This window comes from Camelina sativa, chromosome 14, assembly GCF_030686135.1.
Source record: "Camelina sativa cultivar CO46 ecotype springtype chromosome 14, ASM3068613v1".
Lineage (NCBI taxonomy): Eukaryota > Viridiplantae > Streptophyta > Magnoliopsida > Brassicales > Brassicaceae > Camelina > Camelina sativa.
Window position 1 is genome coordinate 30,769,769 of NC_141893.1, and position 23,080 is coordinate 30,792,848.

The 23,080-nt window shown below is 34.1% G+C and overlaps 4 protein-coding genes and 1 long non-coding RNA gene across 5 annotated transcripts; 2 read left to right on the plus strand and 3 right to left on the minus strand.

The window, feature by feature from the left end:
- The first annotated feature begins 3,335 nt into the window (after window positions 1-3,335).
- Window positions 3,336-4,162, plus strand: LOC147928836 (uncharacterized). Its single transcript, XM_087486285.1, has 2 exons — window positions 3,336-3,674; window positions 3,794-4,162. The coding sequence occupies exons 1-2, from the start codon at window positions 3,336-3,338 to the stop codon at window positions 4,160-4,162; spliced, it is 708 nt and encodes a 235-aa protein (XP_087342411.1).
- A 1,968-nt stretch (window positions 4,163-6,130) lies between these two features.
- LOC104742663 (uncharacterized) lies at window positions 6,131-7,513 on the minus strand. The gene is made up of 4 exons (XR_015580959.1): window positions 7,389-7,513; window positions 7,168-7,284; window positions 6,989-7,045; window positions 6,131-6,434 (listed from the first exon to the last, which is right to left on the minus strand). It is a non-coding gene; the product is annotated as an uncharacterized LOC104742663 (long non-coding RNA).
- Window positions 7,514-8,272: 759 nt separating this feature from the next.
- LOC147928837 (uncharacterized) lies at window positions 8,273-8,647 on the plus strand. The gene has a single exon (XM_087486286.1). The coding sequence runs from the start codon at window positions 8,273-8,275 to the stop codon at window positions 8,645-8,647; it is 375 nt and encodes a 124-aa protein (XP_087342412.1).
- Window positions 8,648-11,377: 2,730 nt separating this feature from the next.
- On the minus strand, window positions 11,378-15,248 carry LOC104742664 (ABC transporter G family member 12). Its single transcript, XM_010463679.3, has 8 exons — window positions 14,291-15,248; window positions 13,916-13,995; window positions 13,366-13,830; window positions 13,149-13,271; window positions 12,936-13,067; window positions 12,280-12,840; window positions 12,081-12,188; window positions 11,378-11,910 (listed from the first exon to the last, which is right to left on the minus strand). Exons 1-8 carry the CDS (start codon window positions 14,517-14,519, stop codon window positions 11,548-11,550), a joined length of 2,061 nt encoding a protein of 686 aa, XP_010461981.1. The 5' UTR covers window positions 14,520-15,248; the 3' UTR covers window positions 11,378-11,547.
- A 428-nt stretch (window positions 15,249-15,676) lies between these two features.
- LOC104742665 (RNA-binding protein Y14) lies at window positions 15,677-18,403 on the minus strand. Its single transcript, XM_010463680.3, has 4 exons — window positions 17,935-18,403; window positions 17,473-17,609; window positions 16,810-16,964; window positions 15,677-16,594 (listed from the first exon to the last, which is right to left on the minus strand). The coding sequence occupies exons 1-4, from the start codon at window positions 18,209-18,211 to the stop codon at window positions 16,549-16,551; spliced, it is 615 nt and encodes a 204-aa protein (XP_010461982.1). The 5' UTR covers window positions 18,212-18,403; the 3' UTR covers window positions 15,677-16,548.
- Between the last annotated feature and the right edge of the window lie 4,677 nt (window positions 18,404-23,080).

The window sequence follows — 23,080 nt, forward strand, 5'->3', positions numbered from 1 at the left end:
GGATGTAGGTCCATCTAAAAGGAACTCCCAGTCATATGTCACATCTTCACGCCGCAGAAGACCTTCATCTGGTGCCCCAACTATCCCACTGATTCCTGCAATCAAGAAAAACATGGTGGATTTTCAGAATCTGCCTCCCCCTCTTCCTTAAGAGCAGTGAGCTGGAACTGTTGTGGGTTGGGGAATCCCATGACAGTCCAGAGGTTAAGGGAAATCCGTAAAAAGATTTCTCCTGACTTACTATTCCTCATGGAGACCAAAAACTCCTTGGATATGGTTCTCCAATATCTTGAATGCTTAGGGTACCAGTCACATCACTTAGTACCACCCAATGCCTCGGGAGTCGGTGGCCTAGCACTCCTCTGGAAACAAAGTGTTGAAGTGGAAATCTGTTTCTGAAATCAACATTTTATTGAAACAAATATTACAGCGAAGGGAAGAACTTTCTGTACCACTTTCATGTATGGTGAGCCTGACAGAGCAACCCGCACACAAGTTTGGAACCATCTCCAGGAGCGCGCTTCTTCCAGATCGGGACCTTGGCTAATTACCGGAGATTTCAATGATATTATCCATGGCTCTGAGAAAGTGGGTGGTCCCCTAAGACCGGAAGGCTCTTTCTCGGATCTCATATCATTTATGTCAACCTGCGACCACTTTGATCTTAAGCATACCGGGAATTTTTTATCCTAGAGAGGAATGAGACACTCTCACCTGATTAGATGTCGAATGGATAGAGCCATGGCAAATAGCGACTGGACCATAGCTTATCCCTCAGGTAGAAGCGAATATCTACGGTTTGAAGGATCTGATCATAGGCCTCTGGTGATTTCCTTTGACCCTGTAAAACGGAGGAGAAGTGGATTATTTCGATATGATAGACGGCTGAAAGGAAATGATGAAATTAAAAAACTTGTGCTTGAGGCCTGGAATTCTTTACCTGACGCATCAGTTGATCAGAGAATCCATCTGTGCAGAACCGCAATCATCACCTGGTGCAAGACACAACACTCAAATAGTCAGAAAGAAATTGTATCCTTCCAGGAACAACTGGAGGAGGCAATGAGTGATAATTAAACCCCTCAACCTTCAATTGACTCTCTAAATCATAGACTGCTGCTCGCCTATAAAAAATAAGAAGAGTTCTGAAAACAATGCAGCAGACAGTTATGGTTAAACCTGGGAGATAAGAACACTGGGTATTTTCATGCTGCCACCAAAGGTAGAAGAGCCGCCAACAACATTTCTGTCATAGAATCTGCTAATGGAACCCCAGTGTACGAGGAGAAGGATATTGTGCAGGTCATATCAAACTATTTCCAAGAAATCTTCACCTCCCAGGGCGGGGACAGGACAACAAATGTTAACGAAGCACTGACTCCATGTATCACTGATGAAATGAACAACAGATTGACAGTTTTACCAAATGCCCTGAAGATAAAACAGGCGTGATCCTCAATCCATGCAGATAAAGCACCCGGTCCAGATGGCTTCTCGACTAGCTTCTTTCAATCACACTGGGATACTTTAAGTGATAAGATCGTATCGGAGGTCCAGGCTTTCTTTATCTCGGGCCACCTGCCAAATAAGATAAATCACACCCATATCAGGCTGATCCCAAAGATCACGACTGCTCAAAAAGTTTCAGACTACCAGCCAATTGCCCTATGCTCAGTCTACTATAAAATTATAGCTAAACTACTAGCTAAGAGACTACAACCTGTTCTCCATGCATGTATCTCAGAGAATCAATCTTCCTTTGTTCCACAAAGAGCAATCTCAGATAATGTTCTGATTACTCATGAGGCTCTCCATAACCTAAAAACCTTGGGTGCTAGAAAGAGATGCTACATGGCTGTCAAGACAGATATGAGCAAAGCCTATGATAGGCTTGAATGGGAATTCATACGAGCAGCAATGACTAGAATGGGGTTTCACCGAACTTTGGTTAACTGGATCATGCAGTGTATCTCTACAGTTTCCTACTCTTACCTGCTAAATGGTCAAGCTCTAGGGGAGGTCATTCCCCAGAGAGGTATCCGACAGGGAGATCCTCTATCAACATACCTGTTCATTATCTGCAGTGAAGTGCTCTCTAGCATGTGTAATAAAGCCCAAGTTCATGGTCGCTTACCGGGAATCAAAGTGGCAAAACGTAGCCCTCGAGTCAACCACCTTCTGTTTGCTGATGACACCATGTTCTTCTGCAAATCAGACCATCAAAGCTGCCTAACCTTGCGATCTATTCTCAGGAAGTATGAAAATGCTTCGGGACAAAAGATTAACCAGGATAAATCCTCCATTACTTTCTCTGCAAAAACACCAACAGCTGTTAGAGAACAAGCAAAAGCAGACCTTAATATCAAAGAGGAGGGAGGACAAGGTAAGTACTTAGGCTTACCAGAACTATTTGGAAGGAAAAAGAAAGATTTGTTCGGTATGATAGTAGATCGAATCAAACAGCGTGCCCTTAGCTGGTCATCAAGATTCTTATCCACTCCTGGCAAGTTAACGATGCTCAAATCTGTTCTAGCTGCTATGCCTATGTACACAATGGCTTGTTTCCATCTCCCAAACTCTCTGTGCAAGAGGATCCAGTCAACTCTCACAAGGTTCTGGTGGGATGCAAATTCGGAAACAAAGAAGATGTCTTGGATTTCTTGGAAAAGAATGTCAAAATCTTTTAAAACAGGTGGACTAGGATTCCGAGACATAAAAGTTTTTGATAGAGCCCTGTTGGCAAAGAATACCTGGAGGATCCTCTGAAACCCATCTTGCCTTCTTGCACGTGTTCTCCTCGGGAAATATTGCTCCTCAACACCACTCCCCTAAAGGATCAGCATCTCATGGTTGGAGAAGTATCTGTATGGGACGAGACTTAATCAAACCACACATGGGACGACTCATCGGATCGGGTGAGTCAATTCCAGTCTGGCGAACCCCACGGCTTTCCCTCAATTCTGCAGTTTCTCCAGTGGGACCTCCTTCAGAAGCGTCTCAGAACCTAATGGTAGCCGACCTCCTCCTCCCAGGTACTCGAGGATGGAATGACAACCTCATTGAAGCTATCCTCCCTTCATACTCCGCCGAAATCAAACAACTGAGGCCTAGTAGACTGGGAGCCATGGACTCTTGGGCTTGGCTTCCAGCATCGGATGGACTCTACACAGTAAAATCTGGGTATTATGAAGAGATGGCATCAAAAGAAGTCGCTAAACCTACCGCAGAAGTAGGGAATGCCAGTACCTTTAGCTGGAAGTCGAATATCTAGGCACTGAAAAACAGCTCCAAAGACGAAACTCCTCCTCTGGAAAGCAGCCCAGAACGCTCTACCGATGGGAGAAAATCTTCTCCACAGACACGTAAATGCTTCTGTAAAGTGCCCCCACTGCAAACAGGATGAATCAGTCCTCCATCTCCTATTCAAGTGTCCTTTTGCGATAAAAACTTGGCAGTTAGCACCTACATCAACCTCGCTAAACTCCCTGTCCATCCTCTCTGTGAAGGATGGGATTCGTTTGGCAAACTCCCTCTTGTGCCTCCCTCCAACAGGATTGAATGCCGGACCGGTTTTCCCTTGGATTATTTGGACAATTTGGACAGCTCGTAACAAGCTCATCTTCAACAACCAGAAAACCTCTCCGGAGGAGGCGATCTTACTAGCTTTGCTGAGGGCAAAAAAATGGCAATCAGCCCAAACCCTATAGAGAGGAGCCCATCGTAAAGTCAATCCCTAATCAAGCCTCTAGTACCAAGCAACGCTCTAACCTGTTTTACTGATGTGGCTTGGAAGGACGATGTTTGTGCTGGTCTAGGCTGGCTCTTTAGGAATTCACAGGAGCAGATAACCCGAGAAGGCTCGTCCTTTGCCCTATCTGTCTCCTCTCCCTTGATGGCCGAAGCTATGGAAACACTAGCCGCGCTATGTGTTGCAGTTGAATCGGACCTCAAGATCATCCAATTTGCATCGGACTCGCAGCTGCTAGTCAATGCCCTCAATGGGAAGCTTCAGTCGAAGGAGCTTCATGGGATACTTTACGACATCCTTGAACTATCAGCAAATCTATCTTTTGTCTCATTTTTCTTTGTTCCCCGAAATCTCAATCGTCTTGCCGATGTTTTGGCAAAAGAGGCCCTTAGTGAGCTGAATGTTGTAACTTAAACTTTATTAAGGCCTAATGAGAAGTTTTCTTTGTTCAAAAAAAAAAAAAAAGCACTTTTTTGCTTTTGTGAGATACAGAGTTTGTGAGAGAGAATATAAGACAAAAACAATTAGAAAGACCAATATACCAATGACTATGTGTCATATAAAGAGAGTTTTATTTATTGTCTCAGTTTTAGAGGAAATGAGAGATAGAATATGATAAAAAAAAAGTGAGAATACAGTTTTATTCAAATATCTTCCATTTGATAGTGAACAAAACTCCAATCTTCTTTATATATAAAAATTTATTTCTTTAGAGACAAACTTTCATAAATTTCTTTACAATATTAACCAATATCTCTATCACTACAGCAACTTTTCAAACTATTGACAAATTTGTAACACTTAAACCATATGCCAATACATTCATGGTTTACGCCAAGAGGAAGAAGTGGCGTTTTGATTCACTCTCGATGCCCTTTTGTCTTTTGGTGATTCATCTATTTTTTTGGGACATGTTCTAAGCCTCTCTAAATTTCTTATGTAAGTATCGAAACTGTTTGTGATAAAAAAAAAAAAAAAAAAAAAAAAAAAAAAAAAAAAAAAAAATACATGAAAGATGTTTCATATTCCTTTAAGTTTAGGTCTGTTTGCTTTTAATGAGAATAGATAGGTGGCACTCTCTCCACTGCTGATGTATCACTCAAATGGAGAAGTTGGTCATCTTTCATAATATAGATTTTTTTCAGTTGTAAATTGTTAATAAAATAAATTTATTATTTAATGAACACATGTGTTCTAATTAACATTATTATTATATTACTATTTTATTATGAGATGATTCTTTTGAAAATTCTTTGATGGATTACAGTAAAACCTCTATAAATTAATAAGGTCGGGACCAGGAAATTTTATTAATTTATAGAGGTTTTAATTTATGAAGAGATATTTAATTTTCAGATTTTTTAATTTTATATTACAAAATAAGATACTTTTGTTATCATTCATATTTTTACATATTTCTTTTTAATTTTTAAATTAGAGTTTAGATAAAAACGGTAAATGTTAGAAGTTTAGAGTTTAGAAGAAATTGCTACTAGTATCATTCATGGTAATGATGAAGTCGAAGAATATATTGCGGTAATTTTAAAACCAATTACAAGTAAATAAACAATTATCGCATTTAGGACTTTCCACAATTTTTGGATGCGGTTTGAGAAGACAACAATAAAAAAGATTAGAAATAAGCTCCAATTAGAATGTAAATTCAAGAATATGCAAACAACAACAAAGTCATATTTCACTAGATTTTCTTATATATATATATATATATATGTTAATATTATTTGATTATTAATTAATAATATTGATGGGACCATATTTTTACATAGGATTTCCAAAAATATTATTATCTTATTAATTTATCGAAATGTGTTACTTTTTACACCGGTCCAACTCGGGACCGGAAGAATTTATTAATTTATAGCGAGTATTAATTTAAAGAGTATTAATTTATAGAGGTTCGGCTGTATTGTGTTATCACTAGTAAAAATGGTCTGCATTATTATGGAAATATTAGTAGTTATAATGTGTTATTTGTAGCTAAAATTATTTTGTTACATATTTGCGATAAAATTATTTAGTAACTATTTGGTCATAGCAAATGTTTACATCATAGTAAATTGTCGCAATTTGCTATAATTTAGATACTAACGTAAATATAGTTATTTACTACAAAATGTTACATTTTGCAGTAGGTATTTGCTACAGAATGCGTCTGAAATATACGTATCAATTTGCTTCAAGAACCGACAATACAATCGTCATTGATTTGCGACAGATTGCTACATCGCCAAGTGTCATCATAAACTTGTTACGATTTACTACACTATACTTGTGACGAAAGGGTATGCGCATTTTAACATGCATTGTTATGACTCTTATTCTATGCAATTGTATAAAGCTAATAAATTTGGTGGAACCTGCTTAATTTGCAAAATATCCAATTTATATATAATAAACATCCACAAGATACACATCATTTCATAAAACAAACATTATTCACCCAGTCTCGAAAAAATACTTTTAAACTATCATCCTTCTATATAATGATGGATACAAGACTCTTCATTCATGTTAATGTTCTCCTGATCTGAGGTCCTTGGCATGATTCAAACTTTCTCACAGAGCTTGGAACCCACTACTCCAAAAGCTGGAAGCTTCTTTTTTTGAGGAAATGATTATGAGTATCACAAACCGCTCCATGTTGGAAACTCCAAATAGTCAGACACTGCACAAACAAGAAAGATTATAAGTGTTTATAAGCAAGCTCTCACAAAGCAGATAATTAGTGGAAGTCTAAAAGTAAGGATTTAACTTTATCATCTATTTTTTTCAGCCTATAACCAACACACAGATGAATAAGACACTGAGACACTAACAGATTCCAAGAAATAAGAATCAAGCGAAGTGAAAAAAATATATAATTTAAGAACTAGATCATAGAGGCAAAGAGAGAAAACTAGTAACGGACAAAAAAAAAGACAAGACACTAGATGAATTGCTAGACATGAAAGTATTTTAGAAACCTGCACATTCAAGTAAATGTCAGACCAAATGCAGCAATACAAATTGGTAGGAGCATCACGTCACCAACCATTTAGATATAATTTATTTTGATTCAATTAAAAATTCTTCTGCAATGAAAAGACTTCAAATCAATCTATTGTAACATTGAGGCCACATCCATAACTAGCTCACAAGACAATTGCAGATAATATTTATTTAGTGCTGGAACAGGGACATGAACAGAATAACTTAACTAGTTCAATTCACAAGACTTACTTCATGAATCAATCCTTGAGCCTTCATCAGATTCCCGAGATTACTATGTGCGTCAACCTAAGAAAAAAATACATTACGAGGTGAGAAGACGAACGAAAGAAGCTAGACAGTGAATATCCCAGAAGTAGTGAAACAGAATACGGTGAAAACTTAAACAGAAGGCTCATAAATTCCATTACTAGAAGTGGGTTCAATGAGAGGGCCTGCTGACAGCATTGTGTTGCCTCGCTGAGTCTTCCCTTTCGCATGTATGCACTTGCCAAGTTCGACCAAGCATCAGCAAAGTTGGGCCTCAGCTGAGAATTAAATTAAAAAAGGAAGTGTCAGCAAGAGGAAAATGAAAGAAAAAGTAACAAAAGCATTATAGGTTGAGAAGTGAACAGAAGAAACTGAGCACCACCTCAATTGCAATTAAGTAGTAGCGGATTGCTCGATCCCAAAACGAGAATAAACCAAAATAACCAAAGCTAAAAAACTTTGCACGGCCAAAAGTAGAATACCCAAAAGTCAAAGAAGAAAATCACAAATTGCAGTTAGTAGCAAGTTTGGTTTCACCAAATCTAAGATCTTTCGAATATTAACATACCTAGAATTGGAAAATTAGATCGCAAAACCTAACGTTCATAGTAAAAAACAGATGGAAAGTACCACACAAGGATCAGAATCAATTCAGCTGCGATTAAACAAAGCAGGCAGCTTCGGAGATCGAAAGAAGGGACAACAAAACTTGTCATCGGTTGTAATGGTCTTGTGAACAGCCTTCTTCTTTCTTATATGAGATTCAAAATGTTTAGAGAACATCCAAACATGAAAATGATAAACAAAAATTTCACAAAAAGACTTAGTTCTCAAAACCTTCCAATTATCTCCTTACGCTTCTTGACTGCAAGAACACCTTCCTCTTTTGTCCTTACTTCAATCGTAGTAGAACCAATCTGCAACCAACTCATTAAAAACACCCCGAGGTTTAATGGATACACAACATAGAACAGTAACACGAGAATGGATTAAGAAAACCAAATAACAAAGTTTCAAAGTCCTCTTCAAAATAACTAAATAGTCAAGAAGAACAGAACAACCTTCAGTTCAGACTAACATCCAACTTTCAATTCAGACTAACATCCAAAGCTACGAACTTGGAGCTCGATTAATAACCAGAAGAACAGAACAACTTTACATTCAGACAAACATCAAAGCTAAGAATTTTTAAGCTCGATTAATAAAAAAAAACAAATTGAGAGTAAGGAATAAAAGTAAACACCTGGTGGGTGCACTTAGACGAATATGACGAACCTAAAACTCTTGATTGGTTCCTGGAAAGCAACAAACTGTTATGCAGGAAGAGGGTGGTTCTGCACGTCGCCTTATGGTGACGTCCCCACTATAGAAGCTGCCAACTTTCGTCGTAGTATGACCCCTCTCCATGCTGAGATTGAGGCCCTTGTCTGGGTCATGCGATGTATGATTGGAGCGGATAACCAATCTGTTGTTTTCCTCACCGACTGCTCCGACTTAGTGAAGATGGTGTTTTCGCCTTCCGAGTGGCCAGCTTTTACACTTTACTTGGAGAACATCCAGGTGGATAAAGAGGAGTTTACTTCCTTTTCATTAGTCTACGTCCCGCATTCTCATAATGGTAAAGCGGATAATCTTGCGTGACGCGCTCGCACAGTTCCGCATTTAGTTATCTATGTTAACAATGTACCTTCGTATTGGCTTGTTTGAGCCAATCTAGTATCCTTTGTTGTCAAAAAAAAAATTATACATTGAATATTTGAATTGTAATCCTTTTATTTTCTTTAACAAAAAAATTACATATTTGACTTTTATATTAAAAATAATGTATAATAATCTTTAGAAAGAAATTAATATTCAGATTAAATAGCTAGCATTACATTTTTTTAAAAAAAAAGATATATAGATTTCTACTGATATGCATTAAAATAACAAATCATTTGGTTTCACATTGATTGTTAAGAGTTGGTAACCATATCATAACTCGGCATAATGACTCTTAATTATATCTGTTTTAAATTTTTAAAAAATCAAATATGAAATAAGTTACTGTTTTATGTAATTAGTCAAAACGACCGGTTTTATTTTCTTTTTTATTTATTTAATATGATATATTTAAAAACTAAATAATAATAATAATATTAAAAGCCGACAAAAAACAATAATAATAATAATATTAAAAAAGATGTTTAATTATTTAAAATTGTTATTTATGATTTATTTAAAGGGGAATTTCAAAAATATCCCTTTTGCAATACCATTTTTCAAAAATACCCCCTCTTTCAAACTTTACCAAAAAAACCACTAAAAATTTGCAAACTTTGTGTGTAAGCTTATAAATATATACACAAATTACCTTTATATATGTATAAAAATTTTTATATATTTTATAAATACAGTATAAATACCTTTTAAAAACAGTTTAAAAGTCTTTTAAAAACTTTGTAAACCTTTTAAAAACCTTCTAAAAACTTTTAAAAATATTTTCAAACTTTATAAATATTTGGATCGAGTCTAGAGGTAGTAGTTATTATCTAGAAGTACCTTGTGAACCATATAAAACTTTAAATTTTTCATATTTAAAAAGTAGTATTTTTTAAAATGGATAGATGGAAGGGGTATTTTTGAAAAAAGGTACACCAAAAAGGATATTTCTCAAAAATTCTCTTTATTTAGACCTTCATTGGTGAAGACTTTTAAGGCTTTAAAAACATTTAAAAGTCTTAACAACATTTTATTTGCCAATCAGGCTTTTATTACTTTTTTATTTTTTAAAAGTTTCAACTGTCACTTTAATTTTTTGGTTCTTTACTTTCCTTTGTTTTCTAAAGCCACATTGACGCTGTAGAATAAAAAAACATTCTTTGTCCCATCATAATTAAAATCTCTCTCTAAATTTATATATATTTTTGCACAAACATTTTTTATAGATTAATTATCATCATTTTGTTTCTTTCTTTTGACACCCATTTTTGTTCACAAATTTATTATTTTTATCATCACCATTATATTTCTTTGCAATTTTTTATTAATAAAATTTATTGTTTTGTCACTATGTGACCTATAGATTAATATTTATCATGATATATCTATTTATAAAATTATATATAATAATAAACAAATTACAGTCACAGCTTTTTCAAGTTTTGTTTTTAACAATCAGATTTTAACAGTCAAAGTATCTACAGCCAAAGTCTCTACAGCCAAATTCTTTACAGCCAAATTTTTACAGTCAATGTTACTATAGCCACAAGTAATAGTCGTTACCAATCAGGGCCTTAGTCCAAATTTTCTTAATTATTGAGTCTAAGATATTTTAGTTCCAGAATTTTTTTGTTTAAACCATGACCTTTCAAATTTTGGCCATTTAAACCATGAATTTTGTTGTAGACTATTTAAAACATCAACTTTTGTTTACTAGCTCTTTTAAACATTAAGTTTTGTTAACCAAGCCAAAAAAGAACATGATGTTAAATCCGATAACTAAACAACTAACAAACATTTATTACTATGTCGTTAACCACTCTTCGTTAGTACCAAAACGACGTTGTTTTAATGAAGGTTTTAATTTGAAAAAATATCATTTAAACTATGAACTTTTAACTGTAGGTCATTTAAACCATGAACTTTAAAATTTAGGTCATTTAAACTATGAACTTTGTTGAAGGTCATTTGAATCATTTCACTGACTAGGAATTTTTAGACATCAAGCTAAAATAAATTTGATATTAAAGTCTGCTAACATGTGTTACATAAATTGATCACAAAGACAAATATAAGGATCAAGATCTCAAGCACAAGGGGCATCACAAGTATAGTATAGAAAAACTTAGGATCTAGAATAAAATGATCAATTCTATGGATCTAAAACAAGGTGATCAATCCTTCAAACTCCAGTGTAGTGTTCTAATACATGAAAAAGACTCAAGACACAAACAAAAATACACAAAAGACACGACAAAACGGCAAAAACAAAGTATGAAACGAAAGATGAAAGACGCTAAAAACACCAAATATCACTTGTTTTTGTTAGCATATTTAATGTTATGTCGAATTTGGCTTGGTTAACGAAACTTGATATCTAAAATATCTCAGTCAATGAAAGTTAATGTTTTAAATGACTTACAACAAAGTTCATGGTTTAAATGATCTACGTTTGAAAGTTCATGGTTTAATTGATCTACATTTAAAAGTTTATGGTTTAAATGACATTTTCTTGAATTAAGACTTTCATCAAAACATTGTCGTTTTGGTATTAACAAAAAATAGTTAATGACATTATAATTCTCATATAAATTATGTGGGCATCTATATAACAAGTTTAATAGGTAACGGGTTTAGGCATTCCATATATATTTTTTTATACATACAAAATAAAAAACCATAGGAGGAATTTTATTATATATATGTATACGATGAGAAACTACTGTATATTAAAGGAATGTTCAATAATAACGCTGAATCATAGAATCATCAGATGCTGGATTGTATGTGCAAAACAGATTAGGAAACAAAGTGTATACACATATATATTGATATAGTCTTTAATGTATCGGAGAGGTAAGACCTTCTTGAGAAGAAAGTGAGTGTGGAGGTTGGTGTCTCCTTGATATTGAAGATAAAGATGGAACTTTCTTGAAAGAAGGTCTCTTTTTGAGACTCTTCATCGTTCTCTTTGCTTGAATAGCTTTCAAAGCCGGCTCTGCTGTCTCCTTGAGCTTCAAGACTATGAAGAAGAGAATGCGGTAACACACAAGGATCAACACGATCGCTGCTAAGTCCCACCACTTAGAATGTGTGACTTGCACTCCGAATATCTTGTTTATCACTTGCTCTCCTGTCATCTTGGGTTCACCCGCAAACATTGGGTCAAACTCTAGACCAAGAAAATCGTTCTTGTATGCTCCCTTCAGTTTATAAAACAAGAAAACAAAAACATGTTAGATACCAAAGACTCACCAACTTCTTATCAAAACTAATTGACAGTGAAACTTCAATGTGAGATTCACAATATTTGCAAGCTAAACGCTTCAATATTAGTATTGAATGGTTCTTGTAAATAAAGCAAAGAGAGTACCTGAATTGCCCAAGAACCATAGCTCATGTAGGAAATCGGATAACGCCAGAAAACCTTTGGAAGATCAGGAAGTAGACGGAAGAATCCAGAAGTCATCATGATGATTCCCTATTAAAGAAACCATGATCAAGAACACTGTTTCAGATACAGAGGATTACAAAACAGAAGATTCTTGAAATAGAGAGGGTAGGTTTCTTACAATGATACCAGCTCCAGTGATTAGACCCATCAAGAAGTTTGGAACAAGAGAAGCTACAACCATCATGAGACTCTCAATGACCGAGACAGAGAAGAATATGTTAAGACAAAAGAAAGCCCAATGCGAGACTCCAGGACGGAATTTCACCATGTTGTAAGTGATACTCCCTGTGATGAGCGAAATCGCTACCAAGAACGGGAAAGAAGAGACGTAATTCGATATGATGTAAACCGAAACGCCGTAGTAACCACTCAACCTCTCTTTATAGAACACTTTCATTTCTTCAATGAAAGAAGGAAACCCTCCAATGGACATGAACGTCATGAAACCTGTAATGAATCCACCACAAGAAACACGAGCCAAGATCGATGTGTAGCTGTGTCCTACATCGTAAAAGATGGTTCCGACACAGAACGATACGACAATGTAGATCACAATTCTTGACCAATAGTATCCAATATCGCGGCACATATTCACAAATGATCTATTTGTTAAAGTTCGTAGCTGTTTAAACCAGGTCGCTTCACTTCCCTTTCTCACTTCCATCGAATGATGTCCTTCCTGTAAAACCCCGAAAACAGAACACAGAAGGTTTCAATATACAAACTTGTCTTGGATTCTTGAATGAGTGAAACAGAGAAGAAGGGTTTGCTTACCATGCTAGCTAATTCACGGATCCGAGATTTTGTGGATTTAGCATAGACTGAACGACGGTAATTCTCAACAAGCCTAGCTTTGATCTCAGACGTTGCTAGATTCATCAAAGGATCTGATGTAGCTGGTGTCTCCTACAATAAAAGATATAGAGAGTCTTTATTCGAAGGAGTCTCTACAGCCTTATTCAAAGTTTAAAGATTTAGATATCTCACCCGAATCCTCTGAGATCCTTTGAGTGTAGCTGTAACGGTATCAAAATCTGAGTTTATACATCTTAGGAAATGGTCAGAAGGGTTTCGTTTCTTTGAACAAGGAAACCCCGCTTCAGCAAAGAACTGCAAACAAAACACACAGAGAGATATATGCGTTTAGCAATCAGACAAGCACAATATTTCTTGAAAACCAAGAAAGCTAGATCTCAGTTTTTACCTCAACAGCAAACTTGGATTCACCAAAATAAACAGTCTCACCACTAGAGAGCAAGAAAAGATCATCAAAGAGAGCGAAAACTTCGCTACTAGGCTGATGAATCGACGAAACAATGGTTCTATCGCCATCCCGAGCTATGTTCCTTAGCGTTTGAATCACAAAGAACGCAGAAGCACTGTCCAAACCGCTAGTTGGTTCATCAAGAAACAGAATCTGCGGCCGCGTTAAGATCTCTAACGCAACGCTGACACGTTTCCTCTCGCCGCCACTCACTCCTCTAGCGTGCCAGTTACCTATGACTCTGTCTGCACAGTCTTGAAGACCAAGCTCAATTATAGTTCCTTCAACAATGCCGTTGACTTCTTCTTTGGTCAAATCACTCGAAAGCCTTAGATGTGCTGAGTATGTTATTGTCTCCCTAACCGTTAGTGTCCCCATCAAAATGTCCTCTTGTGTTACATAAGCCTATCCATACAATCATAATTTTCAATAAAAAAAAATCCTAAAACACACCAAAACTAGAATTTGGATATGTGAAATTATTACTTACGACGAGGCCGTAGTCTAGTCTTGCCTTCTTCCCATTCAATAGAAGATTACCAGTCATGATCACGTTTCTTGCGAGTCTACCTAATATACATGAGATCATTCGGAACAATTTATTATAATCCTATTTGTGATCAGATAATAACCAGTTAATTAATCATCTGAATTATAAGTGTTACTTAAAAACAAAATTATACCATATCCAAGAGAATTCATAGAAAGTTAAGTAAAACATTTCCATTTCACAAAACGAAACAAAAAAAAAAGATAGAAATTTGGTAATAGGAGGTAAAATTGGTAATAATCTTTTACTATATTATGATATCTCTTAATTAAAAGATGTCTCACTCAGTATTACCAAAAAAAAAAGAAAACGAACCTGCGAGAGAATCAAGAAGCGTGGACTTGCCGGATCCGGAAGGACCCATAATGGCCATGATCCGACCGGGTTCAGCGTGACCGTTTAATCCATCGAGCAACCTTCGAGTCGGACCACCAGTAAAGTTTGGTATAACCACCGTCAAATCTTCCCACGCCAAGTACGCACCACGACCAATCTCAGCCGGAGGCGGTGGACGCTGGCCATTGCTCGTACTCTCTACTTCCATATTTTTGTGTTGGAGATCAAAACTTACTTAGAGAGAGAGAGGGAGAGAGTGTTATTTTGTTCTTCCTCTTATTCTTCTTCTTCTTCCTCTTTAAGGTTTTTGTTTTTATTGGTTGGAGAGTGAATTATAAAAAGATAGTGATTAATCTTTGTAGGCCTAAAGATTTTTTCTTAGGTGAGAGCAACAATCAACAAACAACTAATTATATTTAATGGGTGGCTTTAATATGATGATAACCATATATAGATACACGTCTATGATATAGTTTTTCTTTTTTCATTAAATGTGAGAATGAGAGTTTTGATGAAGGGAGGTGTAAGTAATATTTATACAATCGTCCATGTGTAGTAAAGTAACCACCCACCACTTATTGACATATATACGTATGAATTGTGAATATAGATGTATAAAATACTTTTTATATGTCGGTTCTTGCCAATTAATTGTTAGCAAGAAATTTAGCCACACGGATAGCAAATGATATGATATTTTGTAAAATGAAATACAACCCGTATGATTGGTCATCTTGATTCAATGGATTGACAATGATAGTTTGATAAAATTATCATTTGTTCACACCTGCAATTGTATAACCCTTTTAGCTTTTGTACTCTTTTAGACGCTAGCTAGAAAAGTGATATATATTGCTATTAGTGAAGGATTGCTATAAGCCTATAGGTAAAACTAAAATTAGAAAAGCATCATAGTATTTCGTTGAAATGTTAAATCAAGAGAACAGATAAATGATGATATTGATATAAAGAGGTAGAGAAGCTCACAGCGAGTCTTCACAGGTGTTAAATGAAAAGGGAAAGGAATTGAATGCTTGGTAGTTGCCACCGATACAGTTATTTGTATTATGGTTCATTATTTCTTTTTGGTCTATCCATTTATTATCTTCATGATTTTATGGGTTATATGTCTTTTTAGCTTGGTGTAGCTTTGTCTAACTACATTTTTAAGCATTGGCTACTAGTGTGTTTAACATAAACCTAAGTTATAGATCTATGACTTACTAATTATATCTAAATACTAGTACTTGTTTATTGATTTCTTGGTTTGTTCAGATGAAAAATATTAAACTGACACTAAACAAAGTAGCTACGTTTCACATAGTTTTGGTACGAAAAGGGGGACAGAAACAGATTACCAAAAAAGAGAGAAAAACGCAGATTTTAAATCAACAGAATCTAAGGTATGTTCTTATCAAGCCCTAAGCCTATGGTACAATCCAATTTTTACAACATAGAAAAACGTAACAGTTCCAACGGTTCCACATGTACATTTTTCTTTTCTTAGTAATTTCAGCAGTAATTTATGGTTTTAGCCATTAAAATAAGTCTATACATTCACATAAATATTAATGTGGGACTGGCTCGATGCACGAAGTATAGATGATTGCAACGTACAAAAGAAATCATGCATCATGTGAGTAGCAAGAAAGTACAACAGCTCGCTTATCTCCACTCATCAACCTTTGATGATTTCTGTTAACTGAACATATATATTACAAGCTAGTTACGGCTATAGACAAAACACGATGTCAATGCCATTGATAGGGAAAATTCCGTAAATGCCAAGCCAGAAATGTGGAATAGTTTAATTAACTAAGAAGGTGCAAAACAAGTTAATTAAGTTCAACAAAATTTTCATATTTTAAAGACCAACAAAATACGGAATTTTTAGATGAGAAGAATCATTTGGTCGATCATTTTCACATGTACATGCAAGTTCTCCCACCTAAATATGAATCAATAGAGACTGAAAATTAAAACATCTTCCTCATCCAATGTATATTTTTTTTTTTTTACCAACACAAAGCATTAAACCAGATCTCATGGTGTTTAAACGCAACAATCCCATACAAAGGCATAAGATTAAACAACGCAAAAGCAGCCAAACCCTACATAACTGCAAAAAAAAAAAATTGTCCAACACTCACGCCTTGCAACCGTACCTTACAGATAGAGAGAGGATCCCAAATACTGAGAGATGTGGAAACAACTCTCCATACCAAATCATAATACAATCAGTAACGTCTTCTCGGGCTTCGTGAACGCTGGGACCTCCCAGACCTGCAAAGACCAGAAAGAACCCAATGATCAATAGATGATTAACGTCTAAAGGTGAAACTACTTGATAAGTCACATGTGATTGATTCATTGGGAAATAAGTGCTTAGGACAATATAGTACTTTTTCTATGGTTAAAAAAGGTTTGAGATACATAATCTGTAAGTCGTGGTACTTGGTTAATGAGAGGGGAAACAGAAGAGTAATTAGGTTACCAACCTCTGGTTCTTTCTCCAGTGAGATCCACCATGAGTGGGGCCACTGCTGAATGCCCAGTCAACACTGACATTCTGCGTTAGAAGCTCAGCACCATTCATTGCTGATATCGCCTTCTGTGCTTCTTCTTTCTTCTCATATTTTATCAAAGCATAGCCCTGATCAAAACGACAAGGGAAAGTGTACAAGTTAAATACAACTTGCATAAGAACTCACGCAAACTGATAAAAAAAATAAAACTTGATCCGTAAACTCCCTCTAAAACACAGCTTATCATACTCGGCTCTTCATTTCTGATAGTTAACAATATATGGATCAACACATAAAGTGTGTCTAAGAGGAGAGCATCAACTGGGATAAAACAGCATTGCAGCTGACAGAGTACATCCGTTGAAACTATCATAACAGCATTATAAACTAGCAAAGTTTTGCATATCATTTTTGGCTCTCCATTCCTAATACTTAGCATTACACTGATTAACACATAACAGTATGTCGAATAGGAGAGTCATCTTGGACAAAAGAGTATTGCACTTTACAGAATATCACATCTAACGTCCATCATGAATCAATATAACATAGCAAAAAACTTAGCTTCACTATAGCCAACAAAACAGCTGTTAAACCCACCAAGAACCACTATGAACATAGAAAAAAACCCCATACCTTGACAAAACCAGTACGACGATCGAGATTGAGATGTAGATTCTTTATCTCCCCAAAGTCACCAAAAGCATTGAGTAAATCATCGTCCTGTGCCTCCTCATGAACTCCAGCGACCAAAATAATCCATCCTTCAACGGCTACACATAAACACGAACAACAAGTCAACCAAAACAGTTCCGAAACTGTATTACCCACCAAAGAAACTATGTTCAGCCCTCACAGACTATGTTTACCTAAAATCTCTACAGTAGAAGTCTTTAGTCAGTAGATAGAAAGTTCTAGACAAATCTAATGAAAAAACACATCTAGGTCAAATTGAATCCAAAGCCACAGGGGTAATTTGAGAAACCCTAGAAACAAATTACTAATAAAAATCAATCAACGACGCGAAGAATCAGTAAACCCAACACTATAAACACCTAATTAGAAGCAGCGCGAGAAGAAGGGATTGAGAGACATTACATCGCTGTGGACCATGACCGCCGTCAGAACCGAGTGACTCGAAATCGCGTGAGGAAAGACGGCGCTGACGATCGGAATCTCTCTCGTCGCGAAACCCACGGCCTTTGATCTTCTTCTGCGCCGCTGATTCGCCGTTTGCTCCGGCGATAGCCGACTTAAGCCTCGGGTGTCCCGCGCGTGGAGAAACATCGGCGGCGTCAACTGCTGTACCTTCTTCATCCATAAGGTCATCCTCCTCAGGCTCGAAATCGATTGCTTCTGATTCTATGTTCGCCATCACTTCAGCCGCCGTAACTTTCCCGATCGATCTCTTCCCGTTTCCGCCGACTTGATTTTGTTTCCTTTGTATTTGGGGACGGAGCTTTCCTCTACCTTAGATATTTTCTCTGCCTGTGGTTTATAGGAATATAGATTGGGCCTTTACTGGACTTTCACATTGTAAACTTTTTATTCGGCACGCTTTTTACACGCTTAAGTATTAAGCTAAGCCTTTTATTTCTAATTTTTTAAACAGGCTTTTCTGTAGAGTTTTATCATGAAACATTGAAATTTATGTCCAAAATAGAATTGTAAATTCTAAAAATCAAAACACATAGAATTTTGAAATAACATGTTTTATTTTTGGATTTAAATCATTCTATTTTATATTATCAATTACAATCAAATCCATTTAAAACATAATATGGATTTTGAAATCCAAAAACAAATCATTCAATGCATAACATGGGATTTTAATAAGTATTTGTAAATCATAGAACCAATAACCCATAATTTTGATAAGTATTTTAAAATCAATGATTGAATAATACATGATTTTTGTTTGGATTTTCAAATCCATTAAAATCATAGATTATGATTTTTGATGGTTATTTCTTGATCTTCTTCATCTTTTTTTTTTCTTAGTCAAACATATCATCGGAAAGCATCGAAAGGATTGACAACCTCTGGTTTTAAGTATATAATTTTGATTAGTACAATTTACAAAAAAAAAAAAAAAAAAAAAAAAAAAAAAAAAAAGAATTATCTCTTTCTTGTTTTATCTCTTCTTCTTTGATCAAGAAATAATCTACATCTATCATCTATGAATGCCAAAAACAATCAAGAAGTTTTTGAACATACGAAAGTACGTCGATCATTTATACATATGCTTAAGAAATAACTGTATAGCCTAATAAATTTGTTAGTAATATATATACCAATAGCAGATTCGAAACTTCTTTAATCGTTGGCGTGGTTTTGATAATCATCTATCCTACTATATTAATTGGGAAGTACAAATATGAAACTAATCTTAAAATGTGTAAAAATTACATTCAATTGTCATTAGAAAAACTTAATTAAGCTTAGTTAATATCCAAGTACACGATATAATTGTTTTTAATAACTAAATTTCAAAGATTTTTTAAGATTTCAAATTATGATTCTCCTATCATCTTTATTTTCTTTTATTTACAAATTGTTTGGAATTTTCATATAATACTTATGATTAGTAAAATGCAGAATTTTTTCTGCATATGTTGTGATTTGAATTTTTTTAAACGAATATATATTACTCAATCTAGAAAAAATGTTGACACGTGCTTAAAGCACGGGATATCTCCTAGTTACAAATTAAAATAAGGTTTATTCTCTCTTAATAAATAATTTAGATTTATTTGTTAATGCATTTTTTACAATAATAAAACTAAAAATACTTACCTTCAACTAAACCACAAATACAACACATTTCATCATATAGAACATAGATTAGCTAACACTTCAATATGAAATTATAACTAACATCACCTAAATTTTGCATGAACACAAAGCAATGTGAATCTTTGAGCCGTAAAGCTAAAAGAGATAACGATACAAAATACATTTAAAAAGAAAATTGAAAGTAATTTATGTTATACTCCTATCACTTTTGATACCGCTTTTACAATTAGTTACAATAAAAATGAGAACTTATCACTGCTGTACGAATTACTAATCATTAGAGATTGAATTATGGCATACCTTTTAAAGCATTCATGATGTCAAATTATTTGTTCTTGTGTCGATGATGTCAAATTATTGTATCACTTAATAATTAAGATACTACAAATCATATGGTGGTATATAACACTTTACAGTAGATATTTGTCTTTGATGGTGATCATCATTGTCTTATCCGTTTACATATTGCTTTCTTATTCCACCCTCCCCAAAATAAGAAATTTATATCAACATTTCTTCAACCATTTGAGGCTAGTAATTACTAAGTCTTGTTTTAGAAATCGCTAAACGCTAGTCGGCAATCGGAATGGACTTAGCGCCTAGCGAGAAAATTGGAAATTAAACGGGGATTAATCGGGGACTAGTTTTAAGGTTATTTTATTAAACTAATAATAAAATAAAATATATAGTATTAAATATATGCATAATTCTATTTATGTAAAAATAAAAATATTAATAAAATATAAAACTATAATATTGTCTTTAAAACTACGGTAAACACATAAAACCGTAATTTTAAAAGAAAATTTATGATTTTTATTAAAAGTTTGTACATTAGTTATTGTAAAACATCATAAACTCTTAATTTAAATGTCTAAATAACACAAAAATACATATTTGATTTATATTTGGCTCTAAAAATAATTATTATATACAAAATTAAGCAGTAAGTAATCGGAATAGACGGATTATAATCAAATTAGACAGATATAATTGGATAATCGATGCTAGGCGGGAATTAGTCATTAATCAAAGCAGAGAAGGTGGACCTAGCGATTTTGCGGAACGTAATCGGTGCTAAGCGGAAATTTTTAAAACAAAGATACTAAAAACATCATTATTAGAGTAACGGCTGAAGGCTTCTCAAAAAGATAAAAAAATATATTTTTTTACAAATTATTATTATTTATTTATTTTAAATAGCTGTTCTACTGATCAAATAACATATGTCTTATTCGTTATAAGAACAGTTTCTCAAGTTATTCTAGAAAGAAACGTTTTCCCATTTTTTTTCTTTTCTTTTTTCCTTTTATTATTTTTTTAATAAGAATATTGGTAAGAGAATCTACCGGTGTAGATGGTCTAAATAGTATACTTTTTTACAAAATACCATTGAGCTTTAACGCATTAAAAAAAAAAATCCATAGTTCGTCGTTAAGCCATTAAACACTTATGTCATTAAGAGGGGGAGAAGAGAAAGCATTAATTTGCCAAACATTATTAATTTGTCTGGTTCTGTTGACTAAGACAAAAACTCCGGTCAATTCACGACATCTATTTCACAAGACACGTGTCCTCAAATGCAATCTCAATCGTTAACTATAATATCTAAAGACAGTTTGACGGCTAGGATCTGGAAATGAGTAACTGAAGCCCGTACACTCAGTTACTGTGAGAAATAAATTTAATGTCACGCACGAGTTTTGGTGTGACGTGAAAAAGAACAGCTGGCTGACAAAAAAATCTTATGGATAGGTGTTGTCGATGAGAGCCCTACTCAAAATAGTAGACTTCTTTGCACCATTTTCGTCTACTCAATTTTCTAGAAAAAAAGAGGAAAAAAAACCTTAATTTTAGTAAAATCATTAGATTTTGTTTTTATGTACACTAGAACCTCTATAAATTAATATTTTTAAATTAATATTCGCTATAAATTAATAAATTTTTTCAATCTCAAGTTGGACCGACAATCCCAAGTTGGATCGGTGTAAAAAATAACACAATTCGATAAAATAATAAAATAATACTTTTTTTAAATCTTATGTAAAAATATAGTCTCATCAATATCATAAATTAATAATGATATAAACTAAATATATATATATATATCTAAGAAAATTTAGTGAAATATGACTATATTGTTGTTTGTCTATTCTTGAATTTACATTCTTGTTAAAGCTCTTCTATAATCTTTCTCATTGCATCAAAAACCTTTTGTGTTGTTTTTTTAAATTGTATCTAAAAATTGTGGAGCGTCTTACACGCGATAGTTGCTTCTTTACGTATAATTGGTTATAAAGATACCGTAATATCTTCTTTGACTCCATCATGAAGAATAGTAACAACAATTTCTTCTAAACTATGAACTTTTAAACATTTATCATTTTCACTTTGATAATCTAGTAACCTATTGACATCAATCATATTACGATAGCCAAAATTATAAATTAAAAATATAAAAATGTGAATTATAACAAAAGTATTTTATTTTAATCGAAAATATTCAAAACTATGAAAATGAAAAGCTCTTCATAAATTAATATTTTATTAATTTATCGATAAATTAATGATAAATTAAAACCTCTATAAATTAATAAAATATCGTGGTTCTGACCTTATTAATTTATAGAGGTTTTACTGTATCTTAAAAAAAAACTATAAAATTTTATGAAAATATACTGATTAACAAAATAAACCTCCATCAAACGCTAGTTAAATATATATACAATAAAATAAATTAAAGACATTATTTGAAAAAAAAAACTAGTATTATTAATTTTATGTACTTTTTGCATCCAAACTTTTATCCTTTTAAGTATAATTACACCATATTTATAACTAAGCACCTCGAAAGTTACCAAGTCAAGAAAAAAGAGCGTTTGAAAGTTTGTTATTAGAGTTTTTTTAACAAATGTACCACATTCAGAAACTAAACATGCGGGTTCTACCACATTGACTTAGTTCTTTCGAGCTATACCACATCAAAGAAGTGCAAAGACGCATATAACCCACAAGAGTAGTTGAAGTTTTTCCTTAAAAAATAAATAATTTGAATTTTGTATAACTGAGCTTGTATATCCTGTATTTTCATGTTTTGTTCAGACAAATAATTTATTTGTTACTCTTTGTTTTATTTGTTGCATTTATTCTCGGCTCTTTATCTCTCCTACTCATACTGAACCCAAAAAAATCATAAAAGTTTCCTTCTTTCGGTCGCCGAAGTTTCTATCTTTTTTTTCAAAACAAACATTTTTTTTTCCCTTTTTTTCTTTTTTCTTCCATTTATCGTGTTTTAATTTGTTGTGTTGTCTTTTCATCTTCTGTGCCCAATGTCAAATTTAAGCGAGGAACTTTTTTTTCTTTTCTTTTCTTTGTTTCGTCATTGCCTAAACTAAACGAACCAGGACAAATCCACAACGAGTCCGACTCAGTAAGCCAAGAGCGAGTC

What these genes read in the sequence shown, in the direction of transcription:
- LOC147928836 (XM_087486285.1), top strand. Translation starts at nt 3,336, where the DNA reads ATGGGAGAAAATCTTCTCCACAGACACGTAAATGCTTCTGTAAAGTGC. An exon ending in TCTTACTAGCTTTGCTGAGG is followed by an intron (nt 3,675 to 3,793) that starts GCAAAAAAATGG and finishes GTGGCTTGGAAG; the next exon opens with GACGATGTTTGTGCTGGTCT.
- LOC147928837 (XM_087486286.1), top strand. Translation starts at nt 8,273, where the DNA reads ATGACGAACCTAAAACTCTTGATTGGTTCCTGGAAAGCAACAAACTGT.
- LOC104742664 (XM_010463679.3), bottom strand. Translation starts at nt 14,519, where the DNA reads ATGGAAGTAGAGAGTACGAGCAATGGCCAGCGTCCACCGCCTCCGGCT. An exon ending in GCTTCTTGATTCTCTCGCAG is followed by an intron (nt 13,996 to 14,290) that starts GTTCGTTTTCTT and finishes CATGTATATTAG; the next exon opens with GTAGACTCGCAAGAAACGTG. An exon ending in AATCCAAGTTTGCTGTTGAG is followed by an intron (nt 13,272 to 13,365) that starts GTAAAAACTGAG and finishes TTTTGTTTGCAG; the next exon opens with TTCTTTGCTGAAGCGGGGTT.
- LOC104742665 (XM_010463680.3), bottom strand. Translation starts at nt 18,211, where the DNA reads ATGGCGAACATAGAATCAGAAGCAATCGATTTCGAGCCTGAGGAGGAT. An exon ending in CGGTCATGGTCCACAGCGAT is followed by an intron (nt 17,610 to 17,934) that starts GTAATGTCTCTC and finishes GTTTATGTGTAG; the next exon opens with CCGTTGAAGGATGGATTATT. An exon ending in GTCGTACTGGTTTTGTCAAG is followed by an intron (nt 16,965 to 17,472) that starts GTATGGGGTTTT and finishes CGTTTTGATCAG; the next exon opens with GGCTATGCTTTGATAAAATA.